Source organism: Lissotriton helveticus, chromosome 2_1 (assembly GCF_964261635.1).
Source record: "Lissotriton helveticus chromosome 2_1, aLisHel1.1, whole genome shotgun sequence".
Lineage (NCBI taxonomy): Eukaryota > Metazoa > Chordata > Amphibia > Caudata > Salamandridae > Lissotriton > Lissotriton helveticus.
This window is the reverse complement of record NC_136059.1, coordinates 1,253,290,086-1,253,308,391: the sequence shown is the minus strand read 5'-3', so window position 1 is coordinate 1,253,308,391 and position 18,306 is coordinate 1,253,290,086. Positions and strand designations below refer to the sequence as shown.

General features: G+C 47.7%; 1 protein-coding gene across 2 annotated transcripts in view; it reads right to left on the bottom strand.

Annotated features, from left to right (window-relative positions):
- Nucleotides 1-18,306, bottom strand: part of LOC144818609 (alcohol dehydrogenase 1-like) — a 293,232-nt gene that overhangs the window by 230,782 nt on the left and 44,144 nt on the right. The window contains exon 1 of one of the 2 annotated variants that reach the window (XM_078676206.1): nt 1,221-1,308. The exons of the other annotated variant lie outside the window; for it this stretch is intronic. Within the exon in view, the coding sequence (XP_078532332.1) occupies nt 1,221-1,238 (18 nt within the window). The 5' untranslated portion in view covers nt 1,239-1,308. Of the gene's footprint in view, nt 1-1,220; nt 1,309-18,306 lie in introns of those variants that run through there. 2 annotated transcript variants of the gene reach the window in all.

Here is an 18,306-nt window from a genome sequence, read left to right as displayed (position 1 = left end):
TTTGGCAAGACAACAAATTCAGTATTCACGTCTATATAAAAGCAAACTTGTTTTCCTAATACTGGCTATTCCAGATCTAAGGCGTCAATAATTCTTGGCTGGGTGAAATGAAATCCATGTTCTGAAAATAGCTGCCATTCACAGGAGAACGTTTTGGTGGTGAGTGGAATCAGGAGAGACGCTTATGTAAGGCAAAGCAGCTGCCTCAGGGTACCGCCACTATGTGGCACCAAATTACAACAATATTCCCCCAAAAATCTAAAATTGTCTTTTCATTTAGCTCATCAAGAGCAACCCAAGGGTGAAATTTCATTTCAGTTGTCACTGCACAACACATAAATCCAAAATCTTTGTATCTGGTTGGCTTTCTGTTAGGAGAGAAACACTGTGGATTGCAGAGCTGTTGCTGTCGTTAAAAATATTTTAATGATAGGTGGGTGTCAGGAAGTCGGCCCGGTGCTACATACTTTTAAAAACATAACTTTAAAAACACTGATATTTCATTGCCAGGCACCACGCAGTAAGTCGAGGCTAAATAAAGCCAACAAATTAATAGGGAACATAGTAAAATTTATTGAAAATATTTTCTTTTCGCCTTTCTGCTTCTATTTTCTTTTGCTTTGCGAGTTTATTGTGCTATTTTGTACTATCTTCGTTTTCTGTTTGCTCTGGACGTTTGCCCATATGTTACTTCAAACTCCTCAGACTGCTCTTTTTTATTTCTATGCTTAGTGTACAATGCTGGTATATATATATATATATATATATATATATATATATATTTTTTTTTTTATTATTATTTTCTTTTTTTAACTCTTTTTTATCTTTTCTTTGGTTTGCGATCACCCTTTTCTCACTATCTCAATATACCTTAAACTTGCAGCTGTAAGGGTCTAAATATGATACACGACCATCCCTAAATGTAAAGATTTTCACGCATTTTTCGCCATTCTTTTTTTTTTTTTTTACAATCTAAACAACATTTATTAGTTACAAAAGGGTTGTTCAATGCTCTAAACCATCCTGTACTTTTACAAAACATATTTGAACGTGTTTATAAATGTTTCACGGTTAGTATTTCAATAGATTTTATTAGAAGAATTTTACAAAACAGTACAGAGTAAGCCGAAAGAAGACAACACTGGTTAGATGTAGACATACGCATATGTAATGGTACATACGGGCTTACCGTTATGTGTGCATGCAAGCGCGCGCCTTACCTTGCCACTTGTAGACATGCTGAATGCGCCGAGCTCGCCTCACAGTGAAGCAGTGCTGCAGGGTGTTAGGCGACTGGCCCAATGTGTGGCTATACTCAACGTCTGCACTTTTATATGTGTCACATTTAAAGCCAACCCTCCAGACACGTGACGTGCTCATTTGATTCCCAACCCTCCTGCCCTGTCGTCTTCCCTCTGTGAATTTATGGTTATATATACAGAGCAAGTCACAACTGAATTTAGGCTTGTTTACATCCACAAATAATGTAACCAACGTTATTTTTTCAATATTTTACTAAGGTTGCTGAAGGCTTCTGTAAAAAAAATTTTTAAAAAACGCGCGCTGCCTTTGGGGAAATTAATTCACGGTTTGATGAAAAACACACTCGGGGCCTGAGAGTAATCATCTTCCTTCAATACAAGCTTTATCGCCGATTCGCTACATCACTTTGAGACTTGCTGGCCCCTACTTCTAAAGGAAAACAAGCATTTTATCTCATGAAACAGGCTCATGTTAGGCATAATTCTGGCGACCACCATTTTAGTCAACAGCGTTCTACGTTGTGTTTCATGAAAATTGCATAATCCCGATTTTATCAATGACAACGGAGGCGAGTTGCTCTTTATTTTCACAACACGTTAAGAAAAACAAACTACAACTCCCATAATCCTCTGCAAATTGTGTATTTGGCTGCAACTTTCGTCACCCGACCCCCCCCCCATTTCTTTTTATGTATAAAAGTTACCGTTCAGTCAAAAGGAAATGGGCAAAGGGAGGTAATGATAATTTTTCACTTTTCGTTTTTTGGACACATGTGCACAGGCTTATTGCTGAGGACTGACTCACCAGCTCTAAATTCTGCGCTGATGGTGTGCATGCTGCTGTGATCAGTTTCTAAACTGAGAGTCTGTATCACTTTTCTAAATGTCACATTACCCCCTCATGGGTCCTCCTCGTCCCAGTCCTTACAAAGTGAGGCAGTCCTGCCTCCAGCCAGCCAATCAAAACACTTAAAAACCAAAAGTCAAAGGGCCTATAAACCCTCCCACCCACCACCATGCCTAAATTTTTCTTTCTCCGTCGGTTGTCGGAACGCTGGTGCTCCGTGTATCCTGTTGCTGTTTTTGGTGGTTGCAGGTTGTGTTGCGGTGCCGTGAGTTTTCCAAATCTAATTTGTTTCAGGTTTTTGAAATTTACAGTTTATTCTGGCTTATGTCTGTGCACGGCCATACCGGCGCTCCTGCTCCTGTGTTGGGATGCTTCCCGCACATGTGCTGGGCTGGGGCGGGAAGCTTTTCGGATGTCCTGGCCCGGGTCATTCCGGCGCTGGGTGTTTCTAGCAGCGTCCGGCCCCCGCGGCCATGTCATGTGTATGTGGCTGGAGACTGCAGGGCTGCCCTTTTTGCTGATTTTCAAGTCTCACGTAACGAGACTTGGTTGCTAAGCACTTCCTCTTTGTGTGTTTGGAGTTTCCTGTGTGGTTTACTCCTTATTAGGTCTTGCCTAGCGTTGCAGCGCATGCGCTGCTTGCTCGGCGAGATATAGTTAGAGAGGAGAATTGAGAAGGGGGCTCAAAGCCCCGCCCCTCATTTTCATTGGCTGGCATCGCCGTTTATGATAAACGGTGGCCTGCCATTGGAAATGGGTTTTTTTTAGTCGCTGCCCTTTCTCCTTTTCAGATGGCCCATCAGGACAGGCGTGTCTGCTTTGCTGCTGTCGCATAGCAATTTCTTATCTTCAGGGGGCCATCTGTTTCCACTCAGCCACGTGAAAGCAGATGGCCCCCTGCCTTCCCGCAATGGCGAGCACTGGTTCCCACTTTTTTCACGTTTTTGTCCCTGTGCTGTTACCTTTGGCCCGGTTTTGTTACTTTTAGCCGGTTCTCTTACGTATGTCCCGGTCCTTGCCTTTGGTCCCGCTCCGTCCCTCCAGGTCATGCTCTTGAGGCCCCATCCCAGCTGCAGCGCTCACTCCCTGTACCTCACTCGGTGCCCCGTACCTCACACCCCTCACTCTCCGCAGGACTCTCTCCCCCTCTCTGGAAGACTTTAGGGCTCTCTGTCCAGACTCTTCCCTCGCCCCTTCTCTCTCTGCATTCACCCCTGTCCTGCTCCGCACCCTCTTCCTGTCCCTCCCACACCCCTACTCCCTTCCCTTCCCTCCCCAACCCCTTCCGCCTCCTCTTCTCTCCGGCGCCAGCTCTCACATCAGGCGCTTTCCTCTCCGTGGTGTAAGTGTAACTATATAGCGCTTGCTCCTCCTGACGAGGCGCTGAAGCGCTTTACGGAGTGTAGCCGCCTCTTCCTCCCCCCATATGTTGCTCTAGCCTCTTCCTTGTCTCGTAGCCTCTCCTCTCCATTTTTCAACACCCCCCCACCATCCGCTGCCTCTCCATAGTCTCTCCCCTACAACCCCAGAGTCCTCTGACCTCTTCCCCACCTCTCCGCCCCATGCCCCCCACTCCTGCCGCCCGGTGTCCCCTCTTCCCCTCCCGGCCATCTCCCTCAGGGATCTGCTGAGTGCTCCCTTCCTCTCTTAAACGGCCAGAGTCCTCATTCTTCCCTCACCTTCCCCGTTTCCATGGCTGCTCTGCATTCCTGCCCCCTTGCCCCTTACGTTCCCATTCCACAGAGAGGTCTCTGAGAGGCCCAGCTTCATGTAGGGGAGGCAGGGGGCCCTCAGTCTTCACAGACCCCTGTGATGTCAGCCAGCGCTCCGATGAAGGCGCTAAAATACCAGGCCTCAGAGCACTGCTCCCTCCCAGTTTGGGAGTGCTGATGGGCCACTAACCAGCTCATCACCGTGAGGGCTGCAGCAGAATGGACTCAAAGATCTGACATGGGGAGCCCAGGGGCACTCTCGTCCAAGGGTCACCAGACAAGTCGCAGGGCCCCGACTGGTTCATGTGAGCCACTTCATCTCTGTGAGCTGCGCTAACAATTGGACACTTTATTTATTCTTTTGCACAATAATAACACCAACAGTCACCACTGTCCTGCTCCGCCCCCTCTTCCTGTCCCTCCCACCCCCCCACCTCCCTGCTTTCCCCAATCCCTCCCGCCTCGTCTTCTCTCTGGCACCAGCTCTCGCAGCAGGCGCTTTCCTCTCCGTGGTGTACAGTAAGAGTAACATTATAGCACTTCCTCCTCCTGACGAAGCGCTGAAGCGCTTTACGGAGTGTAGCTGCCTCTTCCTCCCCCTATCTACTGCTCTAGCCTCTTCCTCGTCTCAGGGTCTCTCCTCTCCATTTTGCAACCCCCCCCACCATCCGCTGCCTCTCCGTAGTCTCTCCCCTTTCTCCCCTACAACCCCAGAGCCCTCTGACCTCTTCCCCACCTCTCCGTCTCATGTTCCCCGCTCCCGCGGTCCGGTGTACCCTCCTCTCCCTCCCGGCCATCTCCCTCGTGAATCTGCTGAGTGCTCCCTTCCTCTCTTAAAGAGCCAGTGCCCCCCGTTTCCGTGGCTGCTCTGCATTCCTGCCCCCCTGCCCCTTCTGTTCCCATTCCACAGAGAGGCCTCTGAGAGGCCCAGCTTCATGTAGTGGAGGCAGGAGGACCTTAGTCTGCACAGACCCCTGTGATGTCAGCCAGCACCCCGATGAAGGCGCTAAAATCCCAGGCCTCAGAGCGCAGCTTCCTCCCAGTTTGGGGGTGCTGAGGACCACTAACCAGCACAGCACTGCGGGGGTGCAGCAGAACGGACTCAAAGATCTGACATGGGGAGCCCAGGGGCCCTCTAGTCCTGGGGTCTCCAGACAAGTCGCGTGGGCCCGCCTGGGTCATATGAGCCGCTTCATCTCTGGGAGATGCTCTGACAATTGGACACTTTATTTATTCCAAATTGACCGGGGCAGGGTCGCTCGCTAAATCCCTAAAGGTGAGGCAAAGTCAGCCACGTGCCTGACTGAACTGTACAGCGTGACTGAGTTGGGGTTGAGTAATCCTTCCTCCTATCAACCTTCAAAATAATGGTTGTTAGAAGGGGCGATCCCAGAGGACCAGGATATGCTCTCCCGATCACTCCGTGACCCACCTCTCACTGGAATACAGCCGAGTCCTACCATGAGATCCTCGCCGGGGAGGGCTCCGGGTCTAAGATCGTACACACTGAGCTCACACCACACTTATAAACTGACACCACACCGTGGGTTTAAGTAAGCAAGTTCTTTATCACACAGTAGAATTTGAGGCAAAATGAACACGTATTTACAAGCGATCGAGGGATCGTAAAGTCTCGGATGGAAGGAATAAGGTAGCGGGACAGTCTCGATTTTTAGGCCAGTACGAAGCGGACCCTGCGCACAGCTCTCAATCCTCGAGCCGGGGGATACGGGAGATGGAGGTTGTACTGGCTGCTCTACTCACTTCTTCTCGAGTCAGATCGTGTTGGTAGCGTCGATGGTCCAGCCGGACCAGAGTACTCCTCGAGCCGCGACGAGGTCAGCAGGGCTCGATCCGGAGTGAACAGAGTGTCTGTCGGTTCTTGAGGAGCCGCGACGACGTCAGCAGGGCTCAGGGTGTTCAGCGAAATGTCCTTAGAGTTTCAAGGATGAGCCGCGACGAGGTCAGCAGGGCTCCGAGGTTCCAGTTCCTTCTTCACGAGGATGAGCCGCGACAGCGTCAGCAGTGCTCAGGGTGTTTCAATGAATGTCCTTAGAGTTTCAAGGATGAGCCGCTCCGAGGTCAGCAGGGCTCCGAGGTTCCAGTTCCTTCTTCACCAGGATGTGCCGCGACAGCGTCAGCAGGGCTCGCTAAGTTCCAACGTCCAGTCTTCTCCCCAAGGGTTGAGCCGCGATCAGATCAGCAGGGCTCCCTTGTCCAGGATACAACTGCTCGCTAGTACTTGGGCGGGCCTTGATATAGCACAGTGGCCCTTTGATGTCCGGACCCTCGCAGACGGAGATCTCATGCCTCGGGGCTGGTCGCCGGAGTGTCTGTCGGCTGGCCCTTTTATTCCTTGGAAGATGCGTCCGGGGATTCCCAGACGCCCAGCAGTTTCTGGAGCCAGCTCTCGGGGAGGCCAGAGGTGCGATCAAAACCAGGCCCCAAGGGAAGGCCAGAGGTGTGAGAGAAACCAGTCTCCCAGGGGAGGCCGGAGGTGCAATCGAAACTCTTTGGTCCTATCTCACTCAGGGGCCCTCTACCCCCCAGCCGGGCATGGCGCGTCTGAGGCCTAGGTTTCGCTGGGCCCGGGGTCAGGCCAAGGCTATGGGGTCAGGGACCTCGGGAAGGGTAATGGCGGCCGGTGGCCCTGTGGGGTGATGCAGGTTCTGGGCGCCCGGTACCTGGAGGAGCATGCGGGGATGGTCATCCGTTGGTAGGGTCGTGTAGGGAGCGGGGTGGACAGGGGACGGGACGACCAGGGAGTGCGGGGTGAAGGACTGAGCTAACGGGGCGCTGAGGAACGGGGGGAACCACGCCACGAGGCCAGGTCCAACAATGGTTGGACGGGGAGGGAATTAGTCAGGCTTCAGCCAGGTTTCACCGGGCCATTCAGACACAAAGCTACAGTGTGCCTGTGACTCAGTGTGCCTGCATGTGCAATCACGTGCTTCGGTGCACCCATACACCTGTGTGCCTCTATGTATTAGTGTGTCTGCCTCACTGGGTGCATGTGTTTCTCAGCGTGTGCATGCATGTGTGCCCGTTTGTAGTGCGGTTTCTATGTATGTCTGTATGCGAGGGTCAACAGGGGGTAAAAGACATTGTCATTTACAACGCCATTATTTGATTAACGCTTCACGAAGGGAAAAAAAACAATAACATTTTCAATGCCAATAGCTCAAAACAATGTCATTGCGAGACCTATTGCATTGCAAATTCTTGTTTCCTCGGGTCATGAGTGATGGGGCATCCTCTCCAGTGCCTGCAAAGGTGGTGTCCAAGCAGCATCATGTCCAGGACCTGCAAGAGGATGACGTTTTGCAGATTTCTAGGGCTGATTTGCAGGAGTTGATAAATTCTGCTGTCCAGTCTGCACTGCAGCAGCCTGCGGCGTAGAAGTCGAAGGTTGATGAGGAGGACGTGGACAATTCCCCTAAGGAAAAGTATGCCCAGGGTAAGTTTTTTTGGACATGCTGGTCCATATCAGGGAGGTACTTGGTTCTGACCCTAAATCTTTGTCGGATGAGGGGTTTTACTCCCAGTATAGTTCTCTGTGGTGGATGACCGTCCCTTCCATGCTGTCTTGAAGAATATACTGAATAAGGAATGGCTTAAGGTGGATAAGCAGGGTATTCCTTGTTTTCTGGGGAAGCGGTATCACCTGGCGGACTTTGACACCCAGTTTCCTCAGGTTCCAAAAGTCAATTCTCTTTTGTCCTCCATGGCTTCTTTTTCGTCTTCCTCTTTGTCATCGGAGGAGGCTTCCCTGGCGGACCCAGTGGAGCGGAAGGTGGAGTCTGCTCTCAAGCATTCTTATGCGGCTTCTCATTTTGGTGTACGTGCTAGCACTTATGCGGCCTATGCCTCACAGGTCCTTCTGAAGGATTTTGAGAAGTTATTTGATTGTCTGCAGGATCCAGGGGACCCTACTGTGTTGGCTCAGATGGAGGTCATGGCACAATTCCTCTCGGATGTGACTTTTGATTCCTTGTGGGACTTCTCCTCGGCTGCCAGGGTGGCAGTGGCTCTTCGGAGGTCTCTCTGGGTCAAGCCTTGGCATCTTCAAGCTGCTCAAAAGGCCTTGTTCCATAAGCTGCCTTTTTAGGGTCCCTGTCTCTTTGGGGAGGATTTGAATACAATGGTGTAGCGCTCTGGGGAGGAGGGAAAAATGTTGAAGCCTTTCCAGCCTGTGCCTAAGAAGCAGTCTTTTCTTTTCATAAGCAGGGGTTTCAGAGGGCTTTGTCTTCTTAGCCCTTTCGTGGTCGGGCCGTGGTCAGGGGCCGCATTCCACTATAAATCCCGACCTCAACAGCAACAACAGCAGCAGCATCCCACTGGTGCGGGACAGAAGTGACTATGTCGTGGTGGGGGCTCGGCTCCATTTGTTTTTGGCCCGTTGGTCGGTACTGATTTCCGACCAGTGGGTCTTGTCTGTCATCAGGTTGCGTTGCCAGAGTCCCTTCCGGTGTCCTCCCCCTCTGAATAACTTTCAGGTTACCCCGTTGTCAAGAGACCGTATGAGGCGGTCTGCCATGTTGTCCGGCGTCGTCAGGTTGTTGTTGAAGGGGGCAATTGTACCGGTTCTAGTGGAGGAAGTGGGCCTGGGGTTCTATTCCCATCTGTTTCTGGTCCCAAAGCCAGATGGTTCCTTCCGTCCAATTCTGAATCTCCGAACTTTGAACAAGTTGGTGCGGTTGCCAGTCAGCGGTTCCTGAGGTTTGCTGTCCAGGGGATGCATCTCCAGTTTCAGGTTTTGCCTTTCGGCCTTTCCACTGCTCCCAGGACTTTTACCAAGGTATTGGCTCCTGCTGTGGGGGTTTTGCAGCATCTGGGATTCTCAGTGTTTCCCTATATTGATGATTGTTTGATCTCTGCTTCCTCCTTTCCTAAGGCTCTTCTGGTGGTGGAGGCACCGTTGACCTTGTTTCAGGATCTGGAGATCAAGTTGAATCTGGCCAAGTCTCATCTGGATCCTATTCAGAGACTTCAGTTCATCGGGGGTCTGTTCAACACCTCTCTAGGGGCTGTGTTTCTCCCTCCTGTTCTGTTCGAATCCTTTCTTTGCAGACTCTGTTTCAGGATCTGTTGAGTAGCCCCTCTGCCCCGGCTCGTGTTTGGCTGTGGGTCCAGGGGTTGATGGTAGCCACCACTGCTGTGGTTCCTTGAGCTCGCCTACATCTCAAGCCCTTGGTGACTCATCTGTTGGCTAGGTGGGACTCCTCCCGGGTAGATTACGAGACTCTGGTTTCTCTCTCTCCTGCTCTGGTATGGGACTTGGACTGGTGGCTTTATATTCCCAATCTGGAGAAGAGGGTGCGGTTTTGTCTTCCATTTCCCCTTTTGTTGACACGGATGCCAGTCTTTGGGGTTGGGGGGCCACGTTGGGGTCCTTGGAGGCCAAGGGTTGGTGGTCTCAGAGGGACAGCGCCCGTTCCTCGAACTGGCAGGAATTGGCGGCCAACGGGGAGGCAGTCCAGTTCTTTCAGGTTCATCTTCATGGGACAAATCTGTTGGTTCATGCCAACAATTAGGTGGCTCGTTGTAACTTGAACCGTCAGAGGGGGACCAAGTGCGCATCTCTGAATCTGCTGGCCTCCAGGATTTGTACTTGGGCGGAATCACACCTGTTGGCCTTGAAAGCTGTGTACATTCTTGGGCAGTTGAATTTTCATGCGGATGATTTGAGCAGCAACCTCCCATTCTCTATCTCGAACTGTCTCTCTGTTTCTCTGTTGCAGGACCTTTCTCTTTGGTTCGGGTTCCCCTGGATCGATCTCTTTGCCTCCCCTCTCAACGCTCTTCTCACTAGGTTTTGTTCAGAGGTGATGTGTCCTCAGGCTTGGGCGGTGGATGCTCTTTCAATTCCCTGGCCTTGGGGCCTTCTGTATGCCTCCCCTCCTATTCCCCTCCTCCGAAGGTGCTGCAGATGATTCAGAGGGAGAGTGTGTCGGTCCTGTTGATTGCTCCCTTCTGGCCTTGCCGCCTTTGGTTTTCTCACCTGTTCCAGCTGGCGGGGGCCGATTTATCCAGCTTCCTTTGGTTGCGGCTCAACTTCAGTTTCCGCTCCGGTCTCAGCCTTGTCTTCGTCGTTTACAACTGACGGCTGGGCTCTTGAGCGGTTGACTTTGGAGTCTTTGGGCTGTTCTTCTATGGTGGCCTGTGACATTCAGTTGTTGCGTCGGCCATCGACCCTTAAAAGCTATGGTCGACATTGGGGTTCTTTTGTCTCTTGGTGTTCTTCCCACGTTGTGGATCCTGTGTTTGGGGATCCTGCGTCTGTGCTGGATTTTCTCCAGGATGGTTTTTTGAAGGCCCTTTCCCCTTCCACATTGTCTGCTCAATAGGTGGCGGTTCGTGCTTCTCGGGGTCCGGGGGCTTCCTTGGAGGTTGTTGCCCTTTTGGTGAGTCAGCTTCTTCTGAGCTTTAGTCTTCGTCGTCCGGACTCTCTTGTACACATGCCTTCTTGGAATTTGCCTACTGTTTTGCGGGCTCTGCAGTTGAGCCCTTTTTGGAGGCGGACCTCTGTGTCCGCTAAGGTGGCTTTTTTGTTGGCCATCACCTTTGCTCGTCGGTTGGGTGAGTTGGGTGCCTTGCTTATTTCTTTTCCTTATTAGTAGTTTCTGCAGGATTGGGTTGTTTTGCGGCTTGATCTGGCTTTTCTGCCTAAAGTTTCTTCCAAGTTCCATTTGCAGCAGGACACAATACTTCCTGATTTGCCTATTGAGGGGGAATCCCTTGTTCCTTCTTCTTTGGATGTTTAGAGGGCTCTTCAGATTTACCTCCAGCATTTGCTAGATTTTCGGCTTTATCCTGCCCTGTTTGTGTCCTGTGGGGGTGTGGCTATAGGGAAAAAGTTTTCCACTTCTAAGATCAGTGGATGGGTGCATTTGGTGGTCTGCCAGTGCTATAAATCTGTGGCTCTGCCTCCTCCGTCTCAGGTGCAGGGTCGTTCGAAACCTCCAGCCGCAGATCATTCTCCTACGTCGCCGCCAAGACCTGGAAAACCCTCTCCATCCTCCTGCGACAGACCCAAGACCTTCTAACCTTCAGGAGGCTACTCAAGACCTGGCTATTCGAGCAGTAGCAGCACCCTACCCAGCACCTTGAGACCCTCACAGGTGAGTAGTGCGCTCTACAAGTTTCCTGGTTGATTGATTGATTGGTTCTGTGTCGGCTTCCTGGCTGAGGCGGCGGGGGTCTCTATCCAGGAGATTTGTAGAGCGGCCATGATAGAGCAAGGTTTCGTACGTAAAGAAACTTGCTCGGATGCAGTCCTCTCAAATAACGTGTAATAATGTAACCAAAATGTTTGTAAATACTAATATTTGCGTTTCACCCTTACATTGATATCCGAGAGAAGCTTGCCTATGTGTTTAACTAATAAGTAACTTGAGTGTGTAAAGATGGCTGCTAAAAATGCGGGAATCTTCTGCGCATGCGTCTACTGCATCTATGTAGTATGACATCCTTTGCTTTGGAGGGGAATCTTTGCAGCTGCGCAGTAGGTATTAAAATGGCCGCTTGAGACTCACATGTTAATGTGCATGCCATGCTTGAACTAAACATCGCATGTTTATTAAATTGCTAATGCAAAAAGATTAAATAACTTAATGGGATTAAAGTAGGAATAAGTGGTATACAGTGCATTCATTAATTTCTGTTTTCTAATGTTTTTCTTTGACTTTATTATTAGTTTGTATTTGGGCCTGGAGGGTGACTGAAGTCTCTGTCCCGCATGATTATGCGCAAACGCACCAAAGTCCGCCATGATGCATGATGTATCCCTGCCAAGGACGCTCTAGCAAAAAAGCGCTTGGGAACTTCACTTCTCGACCCGAAGAAGGCAAGAAAAAGAAGACAACATTTTCATACATTGTACAGGTTTCTAATGTGAAATGCGGGTTTGAATAAAGCTTGGCAAAGTAAAGTTAAGGGGCGGTAATATTGAACAAAGAATTAAAAGAAAACCATTACAGTAATATGGTGTGATGACCTCTCCCCATCCAATTGTCCAATCAGAATAGGGGGTTTCACGAATATTGATACATTGAGGGGTGGTACATACACATAGAATAGTATAACTAAGGTAGGCTTAGTCAGTTAGATGTCAGACTTGTCACCGACCCATTACTGAAGTAGACAACGGCGAATGTCACGGAAGTCAGAGACACTGTTTGAGCACTCTGATAGAAGAATCGAGAGAGAAGAGACGGAGAGAGAAAAGAGTCGGAGAAATTGCTGAAGAAGACGAACCTGTCCATCTAGAAGGGGAAAGAATCGAGGAGAGCAGTACCAGAGAGGGGTGTGATGCTGGCATTGCACTTAGAAGAAGTCACCTATCCTGTCCTGAATCTGTCCTGATCTGTCGGCTCCTGACTACCTGGGAGTCCCTTTTTCCAGCTCCTTGGCCAGGGGCTAGTCCTCACACCTTTCTAGGTAAATATAATTCCGTGTAGTATGTCCTTGTACCGTTCTCTGTTTTCTTCCCTTTTCAGATACCAACGTCATGAGATTTAACTAAGTATTCGTGTTTTTCTTTGATCATTTTCCTTAAAGAAATCGGTGTATGACATGTATTGGTATCTGATTAAAAAAATTATTTACTTGATAAAACTTTAAAAATCGCTTGAGTCTGTGGTCATTTAAAGAGGTAAAGGTAAATGTCATTTCTACCTATTCTGATAACAACCTGATCTATTGACCAGAGGAGATCAAAGAACTAAGGTGATAAGAGTTGGCAAGAATTGGTTTAAAGGTAAATTTATCACAATGGAAAATATAAAATTCTTGATTCCCAGCGGTGATTATTGGGTTATTGTGTGAATGTTTATGGGCCCAGGTGAGTAAGGTGAATTATGAGTAACCCAAGCTGGTAATTCCCGCTGGATCAGCCACCTGGTAGTTCCATCACACGTTTGTTCGGCATTGTAGACTTGATGTTTTACATGCATTTATTGACAGTTTTGCTGTTGGCGTTATGAACGCTGCTGTTCGTTGATCATTTGTTTGATTAAAGTTTTGTACTTTTTGCATGGATCCCTGGTGTCCTGCGTTTTTTTTCCTGGTTCTCTGCTTTTGAGTTCCTCACTTTGTAAGGACTGGGACGAGGAGGACTCATGAGGGGGTAATGTCTTGTTATTTACTGGTAATCTTCATTACCCCGATTAGGGTCCTCCTCATCCCAGTCCTCTTCCCTCCCTCCCTCCCGCTGTGTTTGTGTCTGGGACTTGTTGATAACAGGCATGGCGGTGGGTAAGATGGGCTTATATGACCTTTGACTTTTGTTTTTTAGCGTTTTGATTGGCTGGCTGAAGGCAGGACTGCCTCACTTTGTAAGGACTGGGACTAGGAGGACCCTAATCGGGGTGATGAAGATTACAGGTAAGCAACAAGACATTTCTGTTCTCTTGCCAATGGTTTCAAAGCAACGGTGTGAGACCAGTTATTGGATGGCAGTCAGTTCTTATTTTGCAATGCCATTGTTTATTTCAGGATTGTAACTAGTGATTGTGTTTATTAAAGACTGTTTTTCGAGCGCACATCCTTTGCAGCCTTGTTTTCCTTGTCAGCATTCTTGCCTTCTAATGGTGTATTTATGGGGACCGGGTCCAGCCATCTGACCTTTATGGCCGTTGCAAAGGGAAATCTAAAAACTGGTGGTATGTGTTTGCTCTGTGTGTCCGTTCCAACATCTGCTGTTGCATTAAGGAGTTTGTGTATGTGAGAGAGATTATTCTTGTTTTAAACAGTTTTTAGGTCAAGCCTAGGCATCGCATGCACTGCTCTGCGAGGAAGGCTGTATCTGGAATATGGGCTTCAAGCACCTCCCATCTTTTCCATTGGCTCCTGTTTCTGCCATTCATAAATGCCTGCTTTTGTTTGGTCAGTATGCTTAATTAGTCCCACTTTTTGGTCTTTCTGACCTTCCTGGGGAGACCGCCCTTGTTACATGTGAGCGTACTCTTTTTTTTATTTTCGATTCCTTTGGGCGCACTCTTTTATTTATTGTTTGCCTCAGCTTGTATATCAGCAAGGTGCCATCATGTTTTAGACAGCATTTGCATCTCTGCAGCGTACCAGTCCCTTTTTCATATTGGCGTTGTGTTCAAGCACACATCGTGTGTAAACACACTTTTTTTGGTTTTAGCTACACACTGGGCTTCATGTTTTACAAGTGATTGGGATTCCAGCCCACGGCAAGAGTACTGTACTGGAAATTACTCCCCCGATGGCTCTGAATGCATTTAGGTTGACGGTGGTTGGCCTCCACTGAGTTGCGTTCCTGCGACTGCATGTCTGTAGCTGAGGCACTGCAGGATTTGTGTTTGCTGAGGCACCGGGCTACAAAAGGCCTTGCTCCTATGCCGCTATATTAGTCAGCAAAAGCATTCTCATCATATGGCTCTTCAAAAACCATCGCTTTCATTTCTTAAACGAGACAGAAGGAGCAATGATATACGGCAAGTGAGCACACATATGCTGTCTCCCTCCTAACGCCCCCACCCCAGACATGGATACACTTTTTAAACAAATCATAGTCCACTCATTGGGGAGATGCTGACAGTGCATGTGTTTTTAAAGTACACTGGACCTTTGCTAACGTGCACATTATAAAAAAGTTGACTGCGGCTGTACCAACTATTTCTGAAGTGACATTTTTTTAAAGTAAAATGCAACATTCTACAGTGGTATGTGAAAAAAAGCTGTGTTTCTTTATTGCTTTACATTATTGCTGTGCTTTTATTACTTTCCCACAACACCATTGCGTGTTTTATTTCCCATATGCTTTCGTTATTGATCGGTAGCACCGGAGAGGCTGCAGATATGCAGATTCCTTTGCTGCATGATCACCTCACTGGAAACAAATAAGAAAAGTAAAAAATATTGTCACTTACAACACCAATAGCTCTAACTTTCACAAATGCAAGACCGATTGCATTGCAAATGCTTGTTACTTAAACTGTTTGCGTTTTAGGATAAAATTACACTTCATAAATTTAACAGGGGAGCTAGTTTGATTTATTATTTGCTCAATTCACCTTGGTACCATATGGCATACCTGGATGTGCTGTTAAACACACAATAGAATACCACACAGTTCACCAACACACAAATCAACACCACCAAGCATATTTACACTCCACAAAATACCACTCAGCAAGAAGCAAGACATAATTCAACTCCACATAATAACACTCAACTCACTACCACTTAATTACACACCACTTAAAAGCAAACTATACCATATATCAACAAACCACATAAAAATACTCAGCTCCATGCCACATATTTCAACAAATGTTCACTCCATGCCAATTGAACTCAAAACATTTCCATTCCACACCACATAATTTGATGGCAAACCACATAGTTCTAATCAACAACACAATTACATAACACACCACATACATCCAATATGCAGCACATCATCACACATCATACCACAAAATTCTACAAAACACCACATACTTAAACTCCACTATATAACACTCCACAACACAAAATAACATTCCACTTAATTACAGCCCATAACACACAATCCCACTAAGCATACCTTCTGAGTACACCATATTTACTATCCACATAATTCAAATGGACACAATGCCACATATTACCACTACACAAATCCACACCACATAATTCCACGCTACACAATTCCATAACTAACAATTCCAAAACATACAATATAACTCCACTGCACACCACATACATCCACTACACTCCATAACACATAGGCAAAATACATTCGCATTTACAACGCCAATAGCTCTAACTGTCATTTATCTCCCTTTCCCTGCTTTGGAACCTACTCGCACACCATACATTGAAATATCATTGTAGGTAGCAACTGTTGTAATTGGGGTCATATTGTTACATTAATTCAAAAAGCTTTGTTGTTACTTTTTGATGTCCAACACATATGTTGTGTTAACTATATTTGTGGCAACTACCTGTATGGCATAGTTTTGTGACGTTTGCCTAAACTGTTGTAGGATTTGAATATTTTACACCATAAATGAGACGAATAAAGGAATTGATCTATCCTTTGTACAATAATGTTGCGTTACTAAATTTGTATGTTTTACACCCCACATACATCCACTCTATGCCACATAACAACAATCCGCATAAATACACTCCACACCATGCCACTTATTTCCACTCAACATAATTTCACGCAACATACACTGTTCCATGCCACACTATTCAACTACACACAAATCCATTCCACACTACATAATTCAACACCAAACCACATTATTCCACTCCACAACACAATTCCACTACTCACCACATATATCCAATTTATAACACATAATTCAACATCATACCACACAATTCAACTCCACTATATAACACTGCACAACGCAAAATGCCATTCCACATAATTACACTCCATTACACACAGTCCCACTCCACATGATCCAAAAACACTCAAAACACATAATTACTACCCACATAATACAACTGCACACCATACCACATAATTCCACTCTACAGCACACAATTACACACCACACAATGCCACAGCTAACAATTTCAGTCAACACACATTATTCCACTACATACCACATACATCCACTCCAATCCATAACACATAGTTAAGAAACATTTACATTTACAGCGTCAATAGCATCCAAGCATTCATTCAACACTGTCAACCACAACTCGACAACCATACCATGAAAAGAACATTAGACAAAGGAAATACATAAGATCATACACATGACAAAACAACAGAGGTAAAAAGGCGCTGACGCGCGTTTCGAGAAAGGACCCGTGTCCATAGTTCCTACGGATTGTCAGCTTTTAGGTATACAATTTGAAGGCAAGTAGTATGTGGACAAAGCCTTTTCAATGGGATGCTCCATATCATGTACCCTGTTGGAGTGCTTCAGCTCATTTTTGCAGTGGTTATTTACATGGCGGAGGTGCCATGAGCTGGTAACACACTACTTGGATGATTTTTTTTAGTGCAGGCTCCCAGTTCAGCGGACTGCCTGGCTCTCCTGGTAAGATTCCAATAGCTCATGGGTGACCTATGGGTACCATTGGAGCTGGAACAAACAGTGGAGCCGCAAACGGAGCTGTCATTTTTGGGCATTGAACTTAACACCGAAAGAATAGAAGCCAGCTTGCTGCAGGACAAAAAAAGAGAAGATGCTCTCACTCCTGAATATCATGCTAGCAAAGGAAAAGGGGAAAGTTTGGAAAGTACAGGTGATCCTGGGTCACTTGAACTTAGCATGCAGGGAGAAATGGGCGGGTAGAACCTTCTGCAGTTAGCTGGGTCATTCCCTTTCTGGGTTTTCTTTACCTCATCACCTTGTCTGGCAGTCAGTGGAGGTAAGGAGGAACTTTGAATGTGGTGTTCATTTTTGCAGTCATTCAATGGTATCACCTTAGAACGGTAGGATGCGTTAGAATGGGATGTTCAGATCTTCTTGGATGCAGCAGGAGAGGTAGGTTTCTATTTGTATTGGCGTGGCAGATCGTGTGCAGAGTTATGGCCAGATCAATGGCGCCCAGGGGGTAGAAGCATAGCCTTCTTAGAATTGCTCCCTTTGGGTGTACCAGTAGCACTGTGGGGTGAAGGGTTAGCACACATGAAAGTGCTCTTTTGGGTCGACAACAAGTCAGTGGTGGAGGTGGTGAATAAACAATCTGCCAGGGACCCTCAGGTACTGAAGCTTCTGAGGGTTTTTGTGTTGGGATGCTTGCGGTATGAAATATCTTTCCAGGTGCAACATGTTCTGTGGACAATGGCATTGTGAATGCTTTGTCTCGTTCACAGTGGGGGAGATTCTGTGGGTTGGCCAAGGACGCCAACAGAGGCCCAACACCTATGCCAGCAAAGTTTTGGTCCAAAGGCAACGCCGGATGGTACAAATGGTGGTAGGGTCCCTCGCTGCATCAACACGGATAGTATAGTTACAGGCATGGAAGGAATTTCTGGGTTCTGGGGCATGCTGTCAGGAGGAAGGTTGGTTTAGGGCTGAGGAGCTGATTCAGGACATACTGGACGTAACAGAGAGAGGTCTAACTCAGGCTACCATAACAGGAAAATTGGCAAGAATTGCCTTAATGAGCAAAGTATTTTGGGGTTATACCCCATCTGCAGGCAAATTGGGCCTCAGGATGTTGGTGAGTCGGGTGCAGGGGCAGGGGGGCGGGTTAGGCAGCTGATATCTTGGAGAATACTTTGCAGGGTACTGAGTCGGAGGCATGTAATGATGCATTAGAGGCTTGCTTGTTTTCCACACTTATGATGCAGATGTTCTTCGGGGAGTTTTGAGTGTTGGAACTGTTGGGATTGACGGGAGGGGTGTGGGGGGAGTCACATGGGAGGAGGTGTCCTGAAGGCACAATAGATGGGAGATATGGCTTAGCCACTCCAAAACAGACCAAAGGGCACAGGAGAAGAGAGCCACATTGTATGCTGTAGGTTTGCCAGGGCCCTGTCCGGTGGCTTGGGTGGAGT